At 35.9% G+C, this 25,694-nt stretch overlaps 2 protein-coding genes and 1 non-coding gene across 3 annotated transcripts; all 3 read left to right on the forward strand.

Moving 5' to 3' along the window:
- The first annotated feature begins 675 nt into the window (after window positions 1-675).
- Window positions 676-5,848, forward strand: LOC106378497 (putative FBD-associated F-box protein At1g61330). Its single transcript, XM_013818617.3, has 3 exons — window positions 676-4,739; window positions 5,092-5,256; window positions 5,340-5,848. The coding sequence occupies exons 1-3, from the start codon at window positions 3,834-3,836 to the stop codon at window positions 5,625-5,627; spliced, it is 1,359 nt and encodes a 452-aa protein (XP_013674071.2). The 5' UTR covers window positions 676-3,833; the 3' UTR covers window positions 5,628-5,848.
- Window positions 5,849-16,047: 10,199 nt separating this feature from the next.
- LOC125579465 lies at window positions 16,048-16,154 on the forward strand. The gene has a single exon (XR_007317528.1). It is a non-coding gene; the product is annotated as a small nucleolar RNA R71 (small nucleolar RNA).
- Window positions 16,155-20,338: 4,184 nt separating this feature from the next.
- On the forward strand, window positions 20,339-22,139 carry LOC106453121 (F-box protein At1g61340). The gene is made up of 4 exons (XM_013895374.3): window positions 20,339-20,466; window positions 20,557-20,854; window positions 21,513-21,587; window positions 21,662-22,139. Exons 2-4 carry the CDS (start codon window positions 20,591-20,593, stop codon window positions 21,863-21,865), a joined length of 543 nt encoding a protein of 180 aa, XP_013750828.1. The 5' UTR covers window positions 20,339-20,466; window positions 20,557-20,590; the 3' UTR covers window positions 21,866-22,139.
- The last annotated feature ends 3,555 nt before the right edge of the window (window positions 22,140-25,694 follow it).

Consider the following 25,694-nt stretch of genomic DNA (forward strand, 5'->3'; position numbering starts at 1 on the left):
TAAAATTGGAATTTTACCCAAAACCTGAAACAATAACCAAAAACCCAAACTTAAAATTTAAAAGAATATCCAAATTTAAAACATATACGAAATACCCATACATACCTAATATACTAAAAAGATCCGATTAATTTGGGTACCTGATCAGGTCTCGGGTATGATCCGGACCAGATTAAAACCTGTGGGTCTTAAAAAATAACCAATAGATACTTTGTCCTGGACTCGAACCGAACCTATATTTTCAAGTCGGTCTTGGTTTGTGTTTTTGGATCCAGATAAAATAGACAGACCAAAAGAGTTAAATAAAAATGTACACACAAAATCTTAAATAAACTTATTTATGAATTATATAATTTTACAAAAATTATCTGCCTCAATATAATAATATTTTGTAACATAATAATGTACAACAATCTACAAATATTAATTCATATCATATTGTTATACTTTTAAAAAAAAACCGCGCTTTCTAAGCGCGGGTCAAAATCTAGAAAGCGCGGGTCAAAAACTAGTTATGTGGTTAAAGACCCCTTTAACCATTCTTTTTAATGAACGTTCATGTTTCTTTATTGTTCTCATAAAAGCAAAAACAGGGGTTTCTCATCCTTCATCGTTGTCGGTTTCTTCTGAGGGTGTAGAGAGTTGAGGCTCGATTTCGTCATTCCTCGGACGATCCCCCATTTAACCGGCGGCGTGGGAAGCCTCAGTTCCACCGTTGAGGAGCATAGATTCTGCCTCCGACAAGCTAAGGGTTACTGATGCTCTTGGAAAGGCTGCTCGTTAAATTTCCTGTTGACGTCTTTTATAATCAAGAAATTTGATTTCATCTTTTCCATTATGTATATGATTTGAATCTGAGGTCTTTGATGTGTTTTGAGCGTGACGTCTCAAACTTCTCCTTTTTGTTTGTTTGCTTGATCTCTAATAATTTTGTTCTTCAGTGCTTCGGAAGATGTCAAACCTGATGGTACCATCCAACTATACGCCTATGCATGTGAAATTCTTGAAGAAGATGGGATAGAGCAAATAGCCTTTGATCTCGAGAAGTAAGTTCTTGCTTACCTTCCCAAGTTCAAGTTCAAGTTCCATTGCACATGGATATGTTATTAATAATTTGTGAAAGAATAAGCTTTTCTATGCTTCAGATACCTACAGCAACAAGAAACATGAACAGTTTAGTATAATTTGAAAATGTGATACCAGTTCCTGTATCTGATCTTTTCATTTTTGTCGGTAGGATTGATGCTTTTCTGAAAATGATCAGAACGGAACTGCTAGCAGGTTGTTCACAGTCTATAATGAAACCTACATCGATCAAATCAAGAAAGTGCAAGTTCAGATGAATGCTGGTGAAGATCTCGACTAGGATGATCTCACTTAAAGATTCTCCTCTTTGTAAAGTTAAGACTCCTACACTTGGCTTATGTTCAAGCCAGAGTACTTAAAGAAAGTTATCATTTTGGTCCGATCCTGGTTACGTGAATGATTTGATTATAAAGGCTCTGAATAAAGTTTTGTGCTTGTTTCTATACTAAAACCCACTTGAGCACTCTTTCAAGCCTTTGTTTTAATTTGTTTTAATATGTTTAACATATTCTGGTAATTTCTTCATTTGTGGTAATGTTAGCGAAACCTTCGTATATCTGCGTATCAATATCATTTTCGTAACTAGTTTTGTCGTTCACTGCTATAGTTTCACTCTTCTTTCCTTTATGAACACCAAATAACCATTTGGAGTTTCCAGATATCAATTTACTACAAACAACTTTTACGTGAGACATGAATGAAAAGGAACGAAATTTATGACATAAATCGTAATTCCATTAAAGAAAAACATGTCTGGTAACTTTTGTAGATTAGGTTTATTTTTCTTGGTTTAAATTATAGTTTTGGTTATAGTTTGATTTACTTTAAAAAAAAAGTTTGATTTACTTAATTTAATTTGTTGGTTAGAAAGATTTTGGTTTAATTCAATTGAAACTATCAGTATACAAAAAAAAAATCAGAATTTAATGGTTAAATCAAGTTTTCAATAACTTGTGGCCAAAAAATTAACAAATCTGTTGCCAATGTAATTTTTTTTGTCAAATTGCATTAAATATGTGGTCAAGGAATAAATAAATTTATCAAATTAACATTAAAGCAGTCAAAATTAAGTATATCTGCGATAAAAATATAATAAATATATCAAACCCATATTAAATTCTTCAATATTACGTAAATATGTGATCAAAAGATAATAAATCTGTTAAAACCTAAATAAATCTATTAAAAATATGTAAACCAGTGGCCAAAGAAAAAAAAAATTAATCTACCGAATCTTATAAAAATCTGTTAAAGTTAATTAAATTTGTCGGCAAATAAACTAAATTTATTTAAATTTTTTTTAAAAACATAAATATGTTGACCAAACGTGAAAAATTCGTAGAAATATAATTAGTTTATAGAAATTAAGATAAATCTGCCACAAAAAAAAGTTAAAAATAAGTTTGTAATTACATTAAAACGTGAACAAAATAAGTCTACTAATAATGAGGTTTTCGTATTTATTAGTTTTATATCAAAGGAGGTAGGGGCAAAACAGGACTAAATAAAATTAGTAATTATAATAAAATTAGAGTATTTCTAGTAATCAACTAATGAATTAGGGTTAAACGAAAAATTTCCCATTAATTTATTAATAAAATAATTATAAATATTTAAACTTTCTTTTTTTACGTTGAACATCTTGTACTCCGCCTAAAAATGCTTTTGCTGTCAACTCTCTTGGCGATTCTGGTGATCACTTTCGGCAATAAAAACCTTTCATTTGATGAAAAACAGATGCGAAGAAGAAAAAAGAAAAAAGATCGTTGAATCAAAAAAGTTGAATCAATATGATTCAATGTAACTCAATGTCAAAAACAAGATAAGTTTAGATAAAATCATAAGGTTTTCTCAGATTTAAAACATAGAATACATATTTAAAAGAAAAAGATAAAACACATATATAACCGTAGAGTATAAATTCTAATGTGTTTAGAACATAGCATACATGTAAGGAGTAGTTGTTTTATCTACGATATATGATAGAGTAAGCGATAGAACATAAATGAACATTGTCTATATTTTTTAACAATGAAGTAAAAAGTCTACAATATATGTTGTACTTTATAATAGTAAAGAGGTTTGGTTAGAACTGAGATACACATATTCTATATTTAGATATATCATAGAGAATACTTTAAAATATGAATTATAATATTTAAAAAATGTAGAAGCTAGATCAATTAGAACATTTATTTAGTCTTTGTAAAAAGTTATAATATGCAATCTAGCAAATCTAGATCAACATATCCAAAAAAATTTTGGAATTAAATTTTTGTATTTTAAAACTTGTAAAATATTTTAATGATCATATTGATTTTCCATATTTTTATTTATATTTAGTTTTAATAATTTTTGGTATTATGAAGATAATTATTTTAAAACTGTCTAGTTAATACAAAAGTGTAAAGAGACAAAAACATTCTCATTATGGCCTATTTTGTGGATTTCTCATTTATAAAAAGGTTAAAAAGCAGATTAAAACTTGTTCTTCACTAAAAAAACTTAAATTCTCAATAATGGTAACTTTATATTTTATACAAAAAGACAAACAGAAAAGAGACTACAATTCAGTGTGTCCTAATTTGTGAATATATATTGCCTAAGTGATTCATTGACTATATTACTTCCATTTACAAATGCAAAACACAAAAACATATCCAAAGCTTCCTTTTACCATGAAATCATCTATATAAAGATCATTACTACTGAAGAAATAATTTATCATTCCAAGAAAAATATTAAAAATGTCAGAGCCCAAAAATAAGAAGATCAAACGCATTGACGAGCTGCCTGAAGATCTCACTGTAGAGCTGCCTGAACATCTGGTGGAGTACATCATATCAACGTATTTCCCCATCCAATATGTTCTACAAAACCGTGTTGTGTCCAAAACATTCAGGGAAGCAGCGATTCGATCCCGAGACCTTGATTTCGGCAGGATATACTCCAGGAGACGTAGTCAATCAGAGGTTGTACATATAATTGAAGAGATTTTTAATCAACACAAAGGATCAGAAATCAACCGATTTGTTCTGATTCTCAATCATATTGGCGTAGAGGATAAGGTACTCTCGTGGGTAAAAACATGCCTAAGTAAAAACATTCAAGAGCTGACGTTAAACTTCTCCAAATCCAAGAAAGTCATGGATCTCTCTGTTGATTTCTCGGCCATCGAGACACTAACTGTCTTGAATCTAAGATGGTGTAAATTCGAAATACCGAATAATACCCCAAAGGGTTTAAGACTCTTGAGGACACTTGGGCTCATGAAGTCCAACGTAACACCAGAGATGATAGATGCAATATTCAGCAACTGCATTCACCTCGAGACGCTTGAACTAACCAGATGCATAACGCATGGGGTATTGAGCATCAATGCTCACAATCATAAGAAGTTCAAGGAACTGGTCCTGTATTGTATGCCTAATCGCTTGCAAATCATTTTAGATGCACCTACTCTTGAATGCTACAAGTATGAAGGATTTGTTAGGATTCTTGACTTTTCAAAAGTGGACGCACTTAAGGAGGCGAAACTCCATTATATCCAGAATTACAATTGGCGTTATTACGATTCGTCTAACATGGTGCTTGCTAACATGGTGGCCTATACAGGAGTTCATGTCCTCTCAACGACAAATATCTTTCTTGAGGTAAACTTTTTCGAATTTACTTTTCTTCTATTTATAAAAGTGTTTCCTGTTTTTATTGCAATGTCTGAGGAAAATTTATATAAGATATCATTTTTCCACAAAATGAAATATAGGATAACTTTACAGATAGAGACACTCTTGAGTGAATTTTTAGAGTTCCTTCTGCAGTTTTGCACAAATTCTTTAGGTGATCAACTGATCATGATAGAGGATGTTCATCTTAGATAGACTATGCAACATTCACATGCGTTTGTTTCCTGTGTTTATATAACTCACTTCGTTTTGTTTATAACTTTGGCAGTCTTGGTTTACGTACATGAATTTTTATGTTTCCTTTGACATGTATATATAGGTATTCAAGGAAAGATACATAGAGGGAGAAATGAGAAGCCCCATTTTCAAATTTTTGAACTTGAAAGAATTCAGTATTCTTTTAAAAGCTCCAAACTTGTGTACTCTTTATCACATTTCTGAATTCCTCAAAAGATCCCCTAAGGTCGAAAAGGTTTTGATCGATGTACGTATCTCTCTATCTATCTCAAAATCAATAATTCTCTAACTCTAATTAAGTTCATTAAAATTCTCGTTTGGTAAGTGCAGATTAAGGAGTTCACATTTGAACCTGGTATGCTTTGGATAATTCATCAAATGTCATATATGGAGAGCAGCAACTGCGAGTTTAACTCTATCAAGGAAGTCACGATTGATGGCTACAAAAACCATTGGCATGAGCTTGATATAGTGGAGTTCTTTTGCGGGCACGCAAAATCGCTAAAGAAGTTGAAGTTGTTCATGCCAAAAAACATTAAGAAAAGAGCTCGCGGACTCGATTATGCTAGGTTGGATTACATAAGAAGCAGATTTCCAGGTGTTAAAGTGGAAGTTTAAATTCAGGATATGACCAAGCATGGCAAACTATAATAGCTCTTTTGATGTGTTTTCAGAAAAAAATATTTAATGCTATTCTCTGAGATTTGAACTCTTTTGTTTTTAGTTTTGGTAATGTTTAAGCTATAAACTATGTCATGATCCGCGTAACCTCGCAGATTTCTTTTCTAGCTAATGGAATAAAACATATAAATAAATAAATAATATGATGTGTGGTGTTATATAATTTTGTTCTATAATATTTATTTTATTAAATTAATTAACATTATTATAATTTATGCAAATTAATAGTGAATCAGGTATTTATAAATCTGTCGAAATATTAGGAAAGTAAAACTAATGAATTTGTTAGGTTATAAACATACAAAATGAGATGTATTAAATTTAAAAACATACAAAACATTAATTAAGTTCAAATGAATGTTTCTGTTTAAATAGTATAAGATTTATTGGGATCATTGATATCAAAGTGGTCTTGGTCTAATTTGCTCATACACTACCCATAAAAAGAAGTAGAGTCATATAAAATTGGAAAAACAATAATAGATGCTAAATTTTATTATAATCAATAATTATTGCTAATTGTGAAATTAGCATAAATTACTGTTAGTAATTTGTTTAACATCCATTAAGTAAGAAATCAACGTTGATCAGTATCAGAAGAAGAACAAATAAGAGGAAACACAATGCTCCTTAAAAATTTATACCATTAGGAGAAAAATAATTTTAATATCCAAACTTATTTTTCTTCTTGTTCTTCCAAAAAAATTATCAAAAAATTGTTTCTTAAATATTGTTTTCTAAAAAAAATATTTACCAAAAAGGAAGAAAAACACACATCTCGTCCCCTATTATACCTTCCAATCTTCTACACCCATTTTTGTCCAAATAGTATTTAGATTAATGATAATCCTATTTTACCCTTATTTATAAACCAAATTAATAATGATTAATATTAAAATGTAAAATAATAATGAAAAATATAAAGAGAATAAAGGTCAAAGCTAGCGGGTGATCGAACAAGTTTCTATCAACAGAAGAAAAAGATAGCCATGCTCCAAATCTCTCCCATCCCGTCATATGTGATGACATGCTTCAAGCTCCTGGTCTCGCCATGCAAAAGGATTCAATCGGCAATCACTAGATTTTGATAGGATGCAAGAAGTGGAAACAAAAAGATGGCTTGGATCTCATGGACGACGACGATGACAAAACCGAAGGTGCATGGAGGACTTGGATTTCAGGACGCTTAGCTTGCTAAGTTTAGCTTGAGAGTTATCAACAATCCGTCATGTCTGCTCAGCAAGGTCTTCAAAAGAAAATATTGCCGGGATTCATTGTCCTCCAAGCAATCCACAAGTCCGTGGAACCTCATGGATGGAAAGGCTGCTAATCGGACGTGACCTCATTCTCAGGAACACCGGATGGGCTGTGGGGAATGGAGAAACAATCAGAAACAATCCACGGCTAAGCTACAATGAGCAGATTTGACTTATTGGTCCGGCTCAAGCAAATCAACAATCATTGACAGTTGTAATTCTACTCAAACTGGACTGATCAAACTGGGACAGAGAGGCTATCCAGTGTTTTATCCCTCATGAAGAGGAAAGGATTTTGATAATAAAACCGATAATAACCTAATTTGTTTGGGTACCGAGTCAGGGGAGTACACCACAAAATCAGGGTATAGAACAACTTTGGCCTACACAGAACCAACCCATAATGAAGACCTAGTGGACTCTTTTAATTGGAATGACGACATTTAGAAACTGCATACAGTTCCGTAAATTAAGCTTTTCCTATGGAAAGTGTTTAGTGAAGCCCTCCCGGTGGGAGATTGCAGCAAGAAACATCACCTCATTTACTACCTGCAAAAGATGCAATAAAACTGAATCTATCAATCATCTATTCCTCTATTTCTATCTAGCACAAAAGGTATGGAAGCTTGCTCCCTTTGCTATTGATGTTGATGCTAGAATATTTCTAGATTTATCTACTTGTTGGAGTATGCTCTGTGATATAGTATGTTTCCCGCCTTCGGATATTGTCACAGGCCAGTGATATGCCATGGAGAGTATATACTACGAGAAGGAAGAGGTCATTGGAAGAGGAAGCTAGGAAGAGATCTTTGGAGGAGGAAGCTTTACGTAATTGAAGAAGAAGCGTATTAAGTCAAACAAAGAATAAAGTCAACAGAGTTTGTTACAGATATTTGTACGTGGACCTTATACTATAAAAGGACTCCATTAGCTTAGGATTTGGTTATTGATGATTTGTACTTGGCTTAACTCTCCGGCTTGTGGAGATTAAGAGTGGGCAGTTGGGAGGATACTAATCAATATACATCACAGTTCATAACAAATTGGTGCGAGTGAAGTGTTCTGGATCGAACGATCGTGGCGGAAACGATGACGAGACCGACGCAATCATCAGGAAATCTTGAATCGCTTTCGATGCAAGTCGCAGAGCAGAGAGAGACGAGCGTACAGTTGCGAGAAAGTATTGACGAAGTTAGGTTGACGATGACGGAGCTGGAGCAGCGGCTCGATGTCAAGTTCGAAGCGATTCTGCGGAAGCTCGATAAAAGACCGATGGAGGAGACGAGTCTTCCTTCGAATCCGATCACTCTATCGCAAGATCCTCAGGTACATTTCTCAAACACGGAACCTGGCCGAAGTTTTAGGGAGAGTCGCGATAGTTTGATTAAGAAGGTTGAACTTCTGACTTTCTCGGGAGAGGATGTTTACGGTTGGATTGCCTTGGCTGAGCGTTTCTTCAGAATTGGAGGTTATGGTGAGCTGATGAAGATTGAATTGGTTTCTGTCAGTCTCGGGGGAGACATGTTGAGCTGGTTTAACAGTGAGATTTTGCGACATCAATTCAGCAGCTGGTGTGACTTTAAGAACAAATTGATTGAACGATTTAGCAGAGTGAAACTTTGTGATCCGAGTCAGCCCTTCTTTGCCGTTCAACAGACGGGAACAATTGCCGAGTATATTCATAAGCTCGAAGATCTGTCGACACAAGTGGTGGGGTTAACTGATACACAAAAGGAGGGGATTTTCATAAATGGTCTGACACCAGAAATGAGAGAAGTTGTTACAATGTGCAAGCCTGTGAACTTGCCAGACATGATTTCAACTGCTTATCAAATGGAAGATAGCTCCTTGTTCAGTGTGATTCAAAAAGAAATGAAGAGCAGAAACATAGCGATGTTGAGACCCCCGGAGAATAAAAGCAAGTCTTATTCGAATTTCAACACAAATACAGGATGGAAGCAAGCTGCACAACCTTTGCAGCCAGTCACAACTCAAAAACAATGGAGACAACCAACGAAGCCACTTCCGCAGCTTAGATTGTCTTAAGCACAGATTGCGGATAAGAGTAGACTTGGTTTATGTTACACGTGCGACGCGAAATGGTCTAGGCAGCATGTGTGTCCAAATGCATCTTTACAAGTCCTGACTGTGATCGATGGATGTGATGTGGCATTATTGGATCAGGAGGTGAGTGAGATGGACGAAGATGAAATTGTGTGGGAACCGCAGTTAAAGACATTATCTCTAAGATCATTTCTTGGGCGTTCTTCACCAACTACAACTAAAATGACAGGATTTTTGAAGAAGTTGGCGATGATAGTGATGTTAGACAGCGCAGCAACGCACAACTTTATCACTCCGGCGTTAGCTTGTCAAGCTAAACTGAGAGTAGAAACGCTGAGAGGATTGGACATATTATTGGGAATTGGAGTGGCAGTTCAAGGAGGCGGGGTGTGCAGAAATGTAGTTTTTGATCTACAAGACGTGAAGTTTGTAGCAGACTTTATTGTCTTGGAGCTGGGGCAGATCGATATGATTTTGGGCATGCAGTGGCTGAGAACACTTGGTAGATGCCAAATTGACTGGGAGAGACATGAATATGTGTTTTGGTATCAAGGACAGAAGGTTAAGCTAGTGGGAGATCCTACTTTACACTTGATGCTAAAAGGAGGCAAGCCTGGTGTTGCTCAACTGGAGATTCATGAGACGATTCTGGAAGTGCTGAAGTCTTTTGAACATATTTTCAGGGAGCCGACTGAGTTACCGCCGATACGGGGCAGAGAACACGGTATCACTTTGCAACCAGGAACGGGACCAGTGAGTGTAAGACCGTATAGGTACCCTCAGATACACAAAGACGTTATGGAGAAGAGCGTTCAGGAGATGTTAGCTAGTGGTTCAATAAGACCAAGTCACAGTCCCTATTCTAGTCCCGTATTGTTGGTTAAAAAGAAGGATAAATCTTAGAGATTCTGCATGGATTATAGGGCGGTGAACAGAGTAACAATCCCTGATAAATACCCTATTCCGATCATTGATCAGTTGCTGGATGAGTTACATGGAGCTAAATACTTCTCTAAGCTTGATTTGAGGTCGGGTTATCACCAAATTCGAATGAAAGAGGCAGATGTGGAGAAGACTGCGTTCCGTACTCATGAAGGTCATTATGAGTTCTTGGTCATGCCTTTCGGCTTGACCAATGCACCAGCCACTTTTCAAGCATTGATGAATGAGGTGTTTCAGCCGTTCCTGCGAAAATTCGTTTTAGTCTTCTTCGATGACATACTTGTATATAGCTCAACATTGGAGGAGCATGTGCAACATCTAGCAGCGGTTCTAAAGGTGTTTGAAGAGCAGTCGTTATTTGCTAATAGAAAGAAGTGTGAGTTTGGCCAGAGGAAGGTGGAGTATCTAGGACATGTGATCTCTGCTTTGGGAGTTTCAACAGATCCTAAAAAGATTGAAGCAGTTACAAACTGGCCAAATCCGAGAACGGTTAAGGATTTGAGAGGGTTTTTGGAGCTCACTGGATACTATAGAAAATTTGTTCAAGCTTATGGGATGTTAGCTAAGCCAATTACCAAGTTGTTAAAGAAGGAGCAGTTTTTGTGGGCAACAGAGGCGCAATTAGCATTTGATAAGCTTAAGGTGGCGATGACAACAATTCCGGTAATAGCGCTACCAGACTTCACTAAGATGTTTGTCATCGAGTCAGACACTTCAGGGTTTGGATTAGGAGCGGTTCTAATGCAAGATAGGCATCCAATTTCCTACTTCAGTCATGCCTTGACCTCAAAAGAGCAACTAAAACCCATTTATGAACGGGAACTGATGGCTATCGTGATATCTATACAAAAGTGGCGTCATTATCTTTTGGGAAGAAAATTTTTGCTGCGAACTGATCAACAAAGCTTGAAATATTTGCTTGAGCAAAGGGAGGTGACGTTGGATTATCAACGATGGCTGAAACGTATATTGGGGTATGATTTTGACATTGAGTACAAGGTGGGAACGGAGAATAAGGTAGCATATGGACTCTCTAGAATTGTTCAGTATTCAGCTGCTGAATTACAAACGAGGTTGTGTTCGTTGACAATTCCGGCAACACTACATATGAAGGACATTTTAGCGGAGATTTAGACTGATCAGGGTATTCAGGAGATGATTGCTAAATTGCAAAATGGTGAGGCAGTGAAAAGTGGCTATACGTTGATTCTTTTTGATTTGTTCAGCATAATCTTCTCTTCCGAAGGATTGCATCTCTAAAGCAATAGGCCATTTTCCCGTTTTGAGGCCAACCCAAAAAGATCAAGAATTGTACGTGTAGAATGATGTTAGGAGTTTTCAAGGCTCCTAAGACAAATGTTGTAGTATAAAAGATTGTCGAACCAGTTCTGAGGGATATCAAAGCACTGAGAATGCAAGTACTCACTTAATCTAAGTGCAACCAATGATTTAGATGAGTTTTAAGCTATGACTAAAACTAGAAAGCAATAACAGAATGATACTTTCTTGACTAAGGAAAAAGAAAACTCATGGGCATAGGGATTAGACCTTGGGTGATCAAGTATCGAACTAAGGATGGCAAACGATCAATCAAACTATCAACCTTAAGCCTAGACACAATTCTAAGCAAGCTCTATGTCTAGATGAATGCTCATTTGCTAACATATCTCAAACATCAAATGTCTTTGGTTGAATAATATGAAAGCAATCATTACTAACAAGTCTATTAGCTATCTTAGCATCTTTAACAACAAATGTCTTTGGCAAAGTATACTAAAAGCCTAGGAGAGTTGTCTCAGGCATTTCATCAAACACCTTTTGGGTGGGAAATGTCTATTGATCAACTTTTGAGTGGCCAACTCAGAAGATGCATTATGAATACTCTACTAGTAAGGAACAAGAATGATCTACACTAAAACATCCTAGAACTAACCTAATCACCTTTAATCTCCCTAACCCATGAATTCAAAAGGTGATTACTCACTAATCTCCATGATTCCTCTTAAACCCATATTGGATTTTAGATTAACCATGTAGAGAAATAGATAAGAAATCAACAAGAACACAAGATGAAAGCAATGAAATCTGAATCAAAAGAGGTTTTTTTACTAGTTCTTCTCTAGAAAAGAGATTCACTTGCCTCCCATGGCTTACAAAGTACTTAACTTAGGTTTAGAAAGTGTAAAACATCAAAACAAATGACCAAAAGGCCCCTGAAATAACATAAAAATCGTCCAAGCAAAACACGCGGAGCGACCTAGCATAGTCGCTCCAGGAGGTCGCTCCCGACGCGTTTTTTTTGTGTCTCGACGCGTCAAAACGCGAGTGACTTGAGCTGGTCGCTCTGGCTGGTCGCTCTGGCTGGGAGTGACTTGAGGTAGTCGCTCTGGACTGGTCGCTCTGGCTGGGAGCGACCTCGGTAGGTCGCTCTGAGAGGTCACTCTGCGATGCTCGACCAGGATGGATATGCCTCTAGTAAATTGATCATAACTCCTTCATTACATCTCCAAATGACTTGAAACCACTTCCATTAGAAATCTAACTCAATTTTCTGTGTCTCCACAAAACCTTAGCAACAGAAGATTTCTCTAAAGGCTCCATCCATGCTCATCTTTCACCCCCTTTTGGATCACAATGCTCCCAAACATCTCAAATCACTCCATGGCACACTCCAGCACCTAATAAGGACAATGAATGCAAAATGCAACCTAGACATGGCTAAATCCTAATCTATATGATGAAAATGCTCATGGATGAATGGATAAAACAATGTAAATATGCAAGATATCAACTCTCCCAAACTTGTTCTTTTACTTGTCCACAAGTGAACTTTCTAGAACTCATAGGGAGAGAGGTTTGAAGTTGGGAGCTCATAGCCAAAAGAAACACAACTAGCAAACACAATTAGCACACTCTCTTATTACACTCTAGCTTCTCTAGGCCTATCTCAACTCTTTTTGCCCTTACACTCATCATCAAGCATCCACACATTCAAATCAACCAACTCTCACATTCATTAAGCACAAAACATCAGGTGAATTCTTGCAAATGGTCAGTTGGTCCAAGTCATTTGGTTGGGTAAGGGAAGGCTTTTATTCAAGTGATTCAAGAGGTTCAAAACATATGATCTTTAAGGTGGTTTACTCTCGAAACAAGTAGCCTTGACATTGCACATAATATATCTAAGAAAGGGATCAACTCATGCATACAATGCTCAATCTCCATTGTTCTACCCTTTTTCTAAACATACAATTACACAATCATTCCCAAATGTCAAACCCAACTCACATCTCTCACCAAAAGATCCTAAGAACTTTAACTCCTTCTCTTTGAAATCTACAAGGGATTTTTTCAGAACCTCAAAATATTTCTTAGCTCCTAACAACTTTGCTAGCCTCTTTTTCTTTTTTCTTTTTTCTTTTTCTTTTCTCTTTTTTTTTTTTTTTTAGGTTGGGGGCCAATACTTTCAAAACTTGAGCTAGAGGCTTCTCTACTTATCCCAATAAAACAATTCACTTAAGCACAAAGAGTCTATTCTTTTTCTTTTTCATTTCTCCCAAATCATAATCACAACACTCACCCCCCCCCCACCTATAGCTAGACAATAGAATGCCCAATCTAGCATGAATGAAGATCAAGCATTGTCGTTCCCGATACTCTCAACATTATGCACATGTAAGACTTTCCGAAAAAGGCCTCACTCATCAAACAATGAAAGCTTAAAAGGAGGGAAAGGTTTTGGGAGTGGTCTACCACTAGAGTTTGTCAAAAAAGATTGGCATAAAAGATGTGACAACTCAAGTGTGTATAGCCATGACTTAGTACACAAGGGACCATGAGCAAGAAGCATTAAGTTCGTTCAGTTCAAATAAGGTTGTAGTTGGCTTCAAAGACTGAGTTTCAGCAATCAACAAGTTTCAGGAAGAGTTTTCAAGGCTCGAAACATACAAGTCTTTTTGAGAGGTGCAAAAGCTACTCAGGTGCAACGTAGTGTTCTTTACAAGGCATTTAAAATCATTGCTCCTAATGCAAGTGAATGCAACCTATATGCTCTAGACTCTCCTAGAAATGCAAATGATGCAAACTAAATGATTGTTTTTTTTTATATGCAAATAGGTATGCAATGCATGACTCAATGAAACAACATCAAAGCAAACATGATCAAATACTTGGTACCTCCCCCAAACTTGAGTTACACAGTCTCTGTGTTGTCAAGTAGAGAGAGCTGCCCAAAAGAAGACTAATATGCAAAAATGAAATGGTATATACAAGGGAGTGTGGTGGTTTACCTTCTATGGGGAATGAGTAGAGGGAGATGCTCCCTCCTCGTCGTCCTCAGGTGGTAACTCTTCAAGATGCTCGTCAGCAGGAGTGGCCATCTCTTCAATGTAGAAGGCTTGCCCGAACACAGTTGGTTTCCTCATTTTCTCCTTGATGTCAAAGTGTAGGATGTTCTCTTTACCCAAATGGAGATCAATCGTGCCTTCCTTCACATTAACAATAGCTCCTGCTGTAGCTAAGAATGGCCTTCCTAGAATCAATGGGTCTTGAGCCTCCTCACCCATCTCAAGCACCACAAAATCTGTAGGTATCTCATACCTTCCAATCTTCACACGGAGGTCCTCTAAGATGCCCACAGGATACTTCACTGAACGATCAGCTAATACCAGAGAGAGTCTACACTTCTTGTACTGAGTGAATCCAAGCTTCTTTGCAACAGACAAAGGCATCAAGCTGACACTAGCTCCCAAATCGCAGAGACATTTCTCAAATACCATAGGTCCAAGAGCACAAGGTAGTGTGAAGCTTCCTGGATCCTCTAACTTCTCTGGAACATCAAGCCTCTGGATGATGGCACTGCACTCATGGGTAAGAATCATCATGCCTTCCATCTCCTTCTTCTTTGCAGCTACAACATCTTTCAAGAACTTGCTGTATTGAGGAATCAACATAAAGCATCGATGATGGGCATTGCAACCTGAGCTTCACTCATTTGCTTCTCAAACAGAGCCTTGTATTTCTCTAGCAGCTGCTTCTTGAATCTACCAGGGAATGGAAGTTTGGGTTCATAGGGAGGAGGAACAAAATAACTTTCACTTGCTGGAGTAACAACTTCACCATCCTTTAATGTCTTCTTCTCTTCCCCAACCTTTCCTTTACCTTTGGCTTCCACTATCTTCTCCAAGATCTCGTCATTGATCTTCTCATCAACAATCACCACTTCATCATCTATGTTGATGGCAACCCCCTCACTTAGTTTCTCAGCATCCTTGGTGAGGGTTCTATGAGGTAACTGCTTACCACTCCTAAGGGTGATAGCCTTGGCCTCCTTGGGGTTTTGGTCAGACTTTCCAGGTAGAGATCCTTGCTGGCGATTCTGGTGAGTGTTCATGGAAGCAAACTGATTCTCTAAATTCCTGACTGTAGAAGCAAGGTGTGAGAATTTGTTGTTGAGCTCATTGTAACTCCCATCAATCTTGGTATGAAGGTTCTTCAACTCATAACCAACATGCTTCTCACTTCTAGTCTGAGACTCCAAGATTTGTTTCAGTAAGGTATCAGTGCTGCTCTCTTTAGGAGCAGAGGAACCAGACGAGGGGTTTTGCTGAGGCTGATAGCTGCCTTGCTGGTTGTTTCTAGGCGGATAACCACTCTGGTTGTTGGTTGGATAGGATTTCTGTTGGTAGTTGCTGTACTGAAAGTTGGGCTCTTTTTTGTACCAGCTACCATTGTTGTTAATGAAACACAACTCCTCTTGACCTTCCAAACCATCAACCTCATTGACAGCAAGTGGATCTTCCTGCTTGGAGTTACCAACAAACTTCAGCTGCTCTTGGGTGGCTTTTTCAGCAATGAGTAGGTCGATCTTGTCTTCCAAAGCTTTGATCTCTTTCCTCGTCTGCTTATCATCTGTTCTACTGCCTCTGTCATGGTCTCCACTGTAGACTGCATCACTCTTTACCATGTTGTCAACCAGCTCTTCTGCATCCTCTTCAGTTCTCCCCAAGAAGAATCCATTGCTAGCTGTATCCAGTCTGGCTCTGTACTTAGGAAGAGCACCACGGTAGAATGTGCTCAGCAAGCTCTCCTTAGAGAAGCCATGGTGTGGGCATTGAGCTTGGTAGCCCTTGAATCTCTCCCAGGCTTCACTGAAACCTTCCAAGTTCTTCTGTTGAAAGCTGGAAATCTCGTTTCTCAGCTTAGCAGTTCTTGAAGTAGAGAAGAACTTCTCCAAGAATGCTTTCTTGCAGTCATCCCAAGTGGTGATGGAGTCGCTGGGTAGAGACTTCTCCCACTGACGTGCCTTATCCCCCAAAGAGAAAGGGAATAGCTTGAGCTTTAAGGCATCTTCGGACACACCATTTGTTTTTGACAACCCACAGTAGCTGTCGAACCTGTCCAAGTGATCAAATGGATCCTCTAGAGCCAATCCATGATACTTGTTGTTCTCTATCACGTTGAGGAGTCCTGATTTGATCTCAAAGTTGTTGGCTGCCACAGCTGGTGCTCGGATTCCCAATCTATGACCATGAATGTTGGGGCGGTCGTAAGTGCCAATGGGTCGAGCTGCTCGCTGTTGGTTTTGTGGAACGTTGTTAGCTTCATTGACACCCGCATCATTTTGAGGTATGTCTTCCATATCAGTGTCCAATCTCTGCAAGTGATCCTGTTGCTCTTCTTCTCTTCTCTTTCTAGCACACTCTCTCTCTCTAAAGCTCGGATGTCTGCAGCTCTTGGAACTTGGTTTGATGGACCCCTGCTCCTCAAGTTCATGCACCTGTAGATTAAAGGGAGGTGAAGAAGAATCAGTAACAAAATAAAATAAAAATGACTTAGTCTCAAGCAAGTGACTAAATCTCAATGTTGAAATCTACTCAGAATTTGGCAACGGCGCCAATTTGATGTTAGGAGTTTTCAAGGCTCCTAAGACAAATGTTGTAGTATAAAAGATTGTCGAACCAGTTCTGAGGGATATCAAAGCACTGAGAATGCAAGTACTCACTTAATCTAAGTGCAACCAATGATTTAGATGGGTTTTAAGCTATGACTAAAACTAGAAAGCAATAACAGAATGATACTTTCTTGACTAAGGGAAAAGAGAACTCATGGGCATAGGGATTAGACCTTGGGTGATCAAGTATCGAACTAAGGATGGCAAACGATCAATCAAACTATCAACCTTAAGCCTAGACACAATTTTAAGCAAGCTCTATGTCTAGATGAATGCTCATTTGCTAACATATCTCAAACATCAAATGTCTTTGGTTGAATAATATGAAAGCAATCATTACTAACAAGTCTATTAGCTATCTTAGCATCTTTAACAACAAATGTCCTTGGCAAAGTATACTAAAAGCCTAGGAGAGTTGTCTCAGGCATTTCATCAAACACCTTTTGGGTGAGAAATGCCTATTGATCAACTTTTGAGTGGCCAACTCAGAAGATGCATTATGAATACTCTACTAGCAAGGAACAAGAATGATCTACACTAAAACATCCTAGCTCTAACCTAATCACCCTTAATCTCCCTAACCCATGAATTCAAAAGGTGATTACTCACTAATCTCCATGATTCCTCTTAAACCCATATTGGATTTTAGATTAACCATGTAGAGAAATAGATAAGAAATCAACAAGAACACAAGATGAAAGCAATGAAATCTGAATCAAAAGAGGTTTTTTTACTAGTTCTTCTCTAGAAAAGAGATTCTCTTGCCTCCCATGGCTTACAAAGTACTTAACTTAGGTTTAGAAAGTGTAAAACATCAAAACAAATGACCAAAAGGCCCCTGAAATAACATAAAAATCGTCCAAGCAAAACACGCGGAGCGACCTAACATAGTCGCTCCAGGAGGTCGCTCCCGACGCGTTTTTTTGTGTCTCGACGCGTCAAAACGCGAGTGACTTGAGCTGGTCGCTCTGGCTGGTGGCTCTGGCTGGGAGTGACTTGAGGTAGTCGCTCTGGACTGGTCGCTCTGGCTGGGAGCGACCTCGGTAGGTCGCTCTGAGAGGTCACTCTGCGATGCTCGACCAGGATGGATATGCCTCTAGTAAATTGATCATAACTCCTTCATTACACCTCCAAATGACTTGAAACCACTTCCATTAGAAAGCTAACTCAATTTTCTGTGTCTCCACAAAATCTTAGCAACAGAAGATTTCTCTAAAGGCTCCATCTATACTCATCTTTCACCCCCTTTTGGATCACAATGCTCCCAAACATCTCAAATCACTCCATGGCACACTCCAGCACCTAATAAGGACAATGAATGCAAAATGCAACCTAGACATGGCTAAATCCTAATCTATATGATGAAAATGCTCATGGATGAATGGATAAAACAATGTAAATATGCAAGATATCATAGAATCAGCATTAGGTTTTTCAGAAATATAGGTTAATTTGTATCATTTTCTTTCTTGCCACTCTCACATGTTAAAAGAGTGCTGAATAATTTGTAGGTCTCATTGTCAAAAACCTTAAAGTATTGAAACTGAATTAGCTTCCGGCTCTTCTTGATCATGTGACTGGAGGTTGAGATTAACTGAATGATAGACGGCGGAAGCGGAGCGGTAAGAATGCTGAGGAACTGCTGAAGAATGTTGAAATACAAATATCTGAACTCAATGTCTTCACCCATTAAAGGTGCCGAGTTTGTAAAGAGAAATCCAACGTGTTGAAAGAGTAAGAAACAAATATATGGTGGTAAAAGATGAAGTTGAGTTGGCAAAAAGAGAATAAAATATATATAAGAATTTGGGATATAAAGAATGTATGTTCCAATCTGGATGGAAAGAGAAAACAAAAAAAGCACATAAAGCAAAGAAAGAAGAAATGTGGATAGGGTTTTATAGAAGACTATATAAAACTTAATTGAAAACCAAAATGTCTCGAAGTTGAAAGTGTGTTAGATTAATATCACTGAGTCTGAAAACATGTTACCAAAATAATATTTTTTTTCTTTTTAGCATAAATAATACATTATTTATTTCATTTCCTTTAAAAATACTTTGACCAAAATATAATTTTTATATAAACAAAAATCAGGAAAATGTATAATTATCTATGTTTGAATTTGGAATTTCATTGTAATAGAAGAAGAAAAATATCATAGAAAAGCAATACCAAGTTTTTATTACAAAATAGCTCATAAAGATCAAAGTTACTAAAATATTTTTTATTAAAATGGTAAAAAAACACTTATATTTCCACGGTTACTAATCTAAACTAAATATTTAGATTTGACGGTGGAGTTTGAGAAATCTGGTTTAAGATTTAAAATTTAAGATCTCAAATTATATTTACCTAAAATTTCTTTTGGTTTTATTCTTTTAGTCAAAATAACATTTCTTAGATATTTTTTTGAAGAATTTCCCATAAAAAAACATTTCAATTAATTAAAGAGATAGACTTAAAACTAGTTGAGTTTATAGTAAGATTCTGAACTAATGTATGTTTTCAATAAATTAGAGGGGGAAAAGAAAGAGTATGATAGAAATGATGTTAATATATGCATATCTTTGGATATTGATTATCAATGAGTGGCACAAAATCATACTTAGTTTTGTTATAGGAGAATTTTCTATTATTTATTAATAGTTAATGTCTTATTCAGAAGAAAACATTGCCCAATTTGTTTTAGCAAATCCTTAAACTGTTCATTAGTTATATGCTACTTAAGAACTTCCAGTAGTAAAACACACAGTTTTCCTTTGATTGAAGAGATGCAACAAAAGATAGTTAACATGTTATTCTCAATTAATGGCATGCATATTTGTTACTCAAGAAGATGATTGTTAAATAAAAAAGGAAGAGATATATAATAATATGATGTATGCATATTTTTTTTTCTCTTTTATCTTTGTGAACTTCATAATGTTATAAATGACATAACAAAATCAGTTCCATATAATATTTTTGTTAGAACTTAAGTTCGAATAAACTGCACAAAAATTCAATAATAAACATTATTTGGATGAAAGAGAGGAGTAATTTATTGAATCATTTGGTCGGTGATAACTGATAAAGTGTTTAGATTAGGCATTAAAGAAAGAGGACTGTGTCAGAGACCAGAAAGATTTCCTCTGCTGCTGGTGGAATCCTAAGAACGAAGCCGTGTGAGACCAAACCGACAAACGAACAACTTGTCGCCACGTCAGCACGTTGATTCCTACTCTGACTCAGGGTTCACCACGTGTTTTCCCAACGGCTAGTTTTTGGGCCGTCTTTTGCTTACCACAAGAAAGGAGGGAGAACGAAGGGTAAATAAATTTAAAATTAAAAATGAAAGATATTTTGGCCAAGGAAGTTTCGGGCGTTTTCTCGTTCTAGAAAATAAATTAATTTGACTTAAAAAGTAAAAAATAAAAAATAAAAAAAGATAATATCTTTACCATATAAGTACAGACAGGTGAGAGGTAATCTCTTGTCACAACTCGAAAAAGAAAAATCACTCATTTTTCTCAGCTCTTAGTTCATCAAACATACTTGGAGACATTTTGAGTATATATAGGTTCGCTTCTTTTATTTAAATCCCCTGTTTTTCGAGTTTATTAAATTCAAAAACAAATATCTGAGTTTTTTCAATTGTTTTCTGGTGCAGATACTGTGAAGTAAGAATCGATTTAGCAAAAGAAATGGCATTGGGGAAGAAGAGAATAGTTGCCCAGAAGTCGAACTTGAAGCAACGTCGTGGTGTGGAAGAAGGAGGATTAGGAATAGAGTTAGAGTTGGTTCAGTACAAGAGAGGTTTCGGGAGGAAGAGGGTTCTCATTTCAGAGACAAGAGATTCGGTTTTCACTTCACCTGTTGGAACAATCTCATCGAAGAAGCTCTGTGATAAAACTTTGGGTACAGGTGGTCAAAGCCGAGAGCTTGAAGATCTTCCTCTAGATATTCTGGTTAGTTTCATCTCTAAAGCTTTCTTTTAGACTGAGCTTAAAGATTAACACCCTTTTTGTTGTTCTGAGATTCAAAATCGTATTGAAAATGAGAAAGTTTTGTTAATTTGATCACATTTTGTTTCATGGGTTTTACTTAGTTTGTTGAGATTTCATCTAGATTTACTGAGTATTTATTTGATTGAGCTGAAAGTTAAAACCTTTTTATTGTTTTAAGATTCAAAATCGTAGTTCACCAAAAAAAAAAAAAAAGGATCCAAAATCGTATTGGCCATGATTCTGTTTAATCTCATCAATTTTTTGGGTGATTTCTTGTTTCTGTTAGTTTGTTGAGATTTTACCTCATTTAATCTGATTGAGCTAAAAATCAAACTATCGTTTGTGGATGAAGTGTTTAACTTCATTAATAACTGGTTGTTATCCCTTTATGATCTGTGGGTTCTATTAATTTTTTTTGGTTAGTTGGTTGGGATTTTATTTTTTGTTACGTAAAAGTTATAGATTAAGCTGAGAGTCAAAGCTATCTCGTTCTTTGAAGGTTAAATTTATACTTTCCATATCTGGAAAACTTTTATTACTATGTATATTTGGTTTGAAGTCAAACTTTGACCATTTCATGGTATAAGACTTACCGACAGATTTTTGGATACTATTACAGGTGAAGATTATCTGTGGGGTCGAGCATGAAGACTTGAAACAACTGTTTCATGTGTCAAAGACTATAAGAGAAGCAGTAAGTAAAACTGGGACCATTAGTAGAATTCATGATATTCCATTCTGTTGATCTGACTGGTTTTGTTATCACAGACATTAATAGCGAAGCAGTCACATTTCGCGTATAGTACACCTAGGAAAACTTTGATTTTCCAACTTGGCAGATACGGTTTAGACAAACCGTTTGATTTAGGCGAGGATAAGATCGAAGCTCCAGCAGCCCCATTGCAGAAAAGGTATAGGCGGATAAACCGCAACGAGGACAACTCTGGAGTCTCAGTGGCTCTATTCAACTGAATCAAACAACTTGGTTAGAGGCTATCGACTTTGTTTCTTCATGATCCTTGATTGAAGAAAAATGAGTTTTAAGTTATGTTCTTATGTTTTGATTTGGATAAATCTCTGTAAATTCTTGTTAGATAAAAAAAGAGAGATAAGAGTCTTGGAAAGGCAAGCTTGTTTAGAAGGTGGTAGATAATGGGATTAAAACTTTTGTGTTATGTAATGTAAATATAGTTTATTTGGATTTATTTATTACATGAACTAATAATAGATGAAATATTTTATGTCATCATTTGTTTGTGTTCTTTAATTTCATTTGATTATCCGTTTTTGTTTATCTTGATTTTCTTTTGGAATCGATGACTGTAATTTGACTGACATCTAATAACCAATGGCTTACATATGACCTGATCTTAACCCCTCCTCTTTTATCAAACAAGGCTTCAAATAAACGATGGTATTGAAAAATGACAAATAAATCAACGAGGAATGTTCACTAAAAAGGAATGAAAAATGCTTATTTGTTTTGAAACGACAGTGAAACTTGTCCGAATTCGGGTATTTACATAACTACCAATGTTAGTATAGTTAATGAGATATTTGTGTCAAAGCTTATGTCTAGTATGTTCGATCCAGATTTCGGTCCAGTTTCATTTTTTTTTTCATTTTTTTCATTTTTTCATTTTGGTTCATTTTTAAAACCATAACTAATTTGGTTTGATTCAGTTTTTATATTATCGATTTTTGGTTTATTCAATTTTATACAAAAGCACATTATTATTTGGTTTGGTTTCATATTATATAAAATTTAAAGAGTCATGTCAAAAGCTAACGTTTTATTAAAAATTCCCAGAAGTCATACATAAAAGAATGTTAAAGAATTATAAAAAAAGAATCGAAACGCTTCCACCATCAAATAAAATAATTAATCTAAAACTAAAATCAAAGTTCAAAACTGTGATAGTAAAATAATGAAAAACAAAACACAAGTATGAAAGAAAAAAATTCCACTCTCCGATAGTTAGCGACATTGTTCATCTGAGTCATGCCTCCTCCGGCGAAACGCAAAATTCTGTTCAATTATATACCCTGTTCGAAAACGCGCCGCCTAGGTCCGTAAAGTCGCCGGAAAAACGTTATACGGCCATCAAACGTGGTGATTTTGAGTAATTCGGTGAAAAAAATCGGATCTTCGAAAAACCTTAAATTTTTGCTTGTTTCGGCCTAGAAATCGACTAATATACATAAGATTTATTGAATTGGCATAAAAACAGCAATAAAAACGAGTTTACTTGCTCTAAAATTCGTCAAAGTTGCTCAGCCGTCGAGCTTCAAAACGCAGAAACCCTAATAATGCAATGAGGAAGACGACGCGGAAATGACAAAAGTGCCCTTCATTTAAGTTAAAGATAAAAAAAAAGCAAAAACGCCTCTAACAGCCTTCGAACCCGAGTTATTCGATAACAAAGGGAAGCCTTAACCGCTACGCAAAGCTATCTTTCTTGTATCTTTATACAAATATATAGTATATAAGGAAAATAAATCGCCGATTAATCCCCGCAAAATCTCCGATTTTTTCGTTCGGCGCTAGACGTTGGCCGAGCGTACGAGGAACGCCTAGCGAGTTTCCGAACAGGGATTATATATAAGAAAAAATTGTAAATAAGTCCAATGCTTGTAAATATAATAAATCAATGCTTACAAACTAAAAATGATTACCTCCTACTAGAGAGTCCATGAATTCGTATTCATGCAAACATATGTTCGTATATTTATGCATCATATGTTCGACGCTCTTTTGTTTATCAGGCAAAACTGCAGTTTGGATCCAATTTTGTTGAAATTTTAGAAACACTTACATATTAGAAATATTTTAGAAAATATCTTTATACAAATATTTTTGGTTGATTAATATTTAATTGTAAAAAAAATATCTTAATTTTTATAACTTAATAGTTAAAAACTATTAATATATTTTTTAATTATATAATAAATTATATATATATAAATATATTAAGGATAGCATAGACTTTGGTGAGTCCAACTTTTAACGTGAGAGCTCGATTGCGAAAAAACATTTAAAATTTTATATCTTAATTTTTAATAATAGTAAAATGTTATTTCAATATAATAACACAATATATAAGAATTATCTTATTTTAAAAATCTAATATTATTAATATAAAAATTATTTTTTAATTATATAATAAATTATATATATATATATTTATTAAAGGTAATATAGACTTTAGCCAGTTTAACTTTTAAAGTGAGAGCTCAAATGCAAAAAATCACTTGTCAATAATATATACTTTAGCCAGTTCAACTTTTAACGTGAGAATTCGAATGCGAAATTTTTTTGCAAATATAGACTTTAGCCAGTTCAACTTTTAATGCGAAAAATCACTTGTCAAATAAGTATAAATGGATATAATAGTTTTTTATCAGTTACATACTATTTTCATCTGATGTTCAGCTTTATTAATTCATGAATGTAAATGGTGAATAATCTATTCTATAAATTATAATAAGGTTTATAATTCCATACTATGTCTTGTACATGAAACAATGTTATCAGTGGCTCATCCATCATTGTTCCTTCGCCTCAGTAAACTGCATTTGCATCTTATCTTTCATCGTCCGATCTTAGATATAAATCAGGAGGCATTACATTTGCCACAGTGTCGAAGACATCAGCATCATTGTTGTTTTTTACAGAAGAGTTCACACGACAAGATAAGTCTGCTCTTCTCATACAACCACCAGTCCAGTTCCTTCTACTCCACTCCTCATCTGATTTTGGTATAAAGCCTATCAAGCATGCACACTTCGGAGGATTACATCTCACACACAGCCCATAAAGTCCACACATGTATTATAAACATCACATGAGCTTACTGGAGCCTCAAAATCAGTAACCCAACCAGAGCTATTATTCCAAATCATCTTCAACGATTCCTCTAATGTTAGCGTAGTGTACGCGACAGGTTAGAGTTTCTTTGTAACTCAGAGACCACTTTGACCTCTAAAAATCAGAATCTTTCCATCCACACCAAATAACCAAAATAATGTTTATATTTTCGTCCATGTCCCGTCAGCAGATAACTTTGAATATTATTCATAAAAGAAATCAAAAGCTTTTCATCTAACCAATCACATCACAAACAAGGCATTCACATTCCACATCTTCTAGGAATGTAACCAAAAGACAAAAACAAAACAGAGCTAAATTTCATTTGGAGGGAGAGAAAGGATAGGAAGCATCACAGCCCAGCTAAGCCGGTGGAGCAGCTGGCTCGCTTGATTGACAAAATAGTGAGGAACGGTATCATGTACTATATGAAACTAAAGTTGCATCTCCTAGTTCGTTGGTTTGAAACTCACCAGTCTTAAAATAGCTCTGGAGTAGTCATTCTTTGGTCACTGGTTTTGAAAACCCACACTTTCTACATATATTTTTTCAAAGTTGATCAATAAATTAAATATTTCATCAAAAAACAGAGCTAGATTTATGCAACATCCTACTTGCAATATTCAAGGATACAACAACATCTTGTAGATTCATCGGCTCTGACAGATAAACCCAAAAAAACTTAGCGAACTTCATCAGCTCTGACACATAACCCAAAAACTCTTACCTGTTCGCTGACAGTGGAGGTATAACTTTGATGGGCGGCTCAACCATTGTTCCTACTGCTGGACTTTTAAGCTTGACATCTCATTCACCCATTTCATGGAACCCTTTCAGTGCATAACTCAAAAGGTCTTTACAGAAAGAGTCAGCTCTTACCCAGAAGCATGGCGGTTAAATCCAACTCCGACCATCTGGGCATCAACTATTGTA

Source organism: Brassica napus, chromosome A1, assembly GCF_020379485.1.
Source record: "Brassica napus cultivar Da-Ae chromosome A1, Da-Ae, whole genome shotgun sequence".
Taxonomy (NCBI): domain Eukaryota; kingdom Viridiplantae; phylum Streptophyta; class Magnoliopsida; order Brassicales; family Brassicaceae; genus Brassica; species Brassica napus.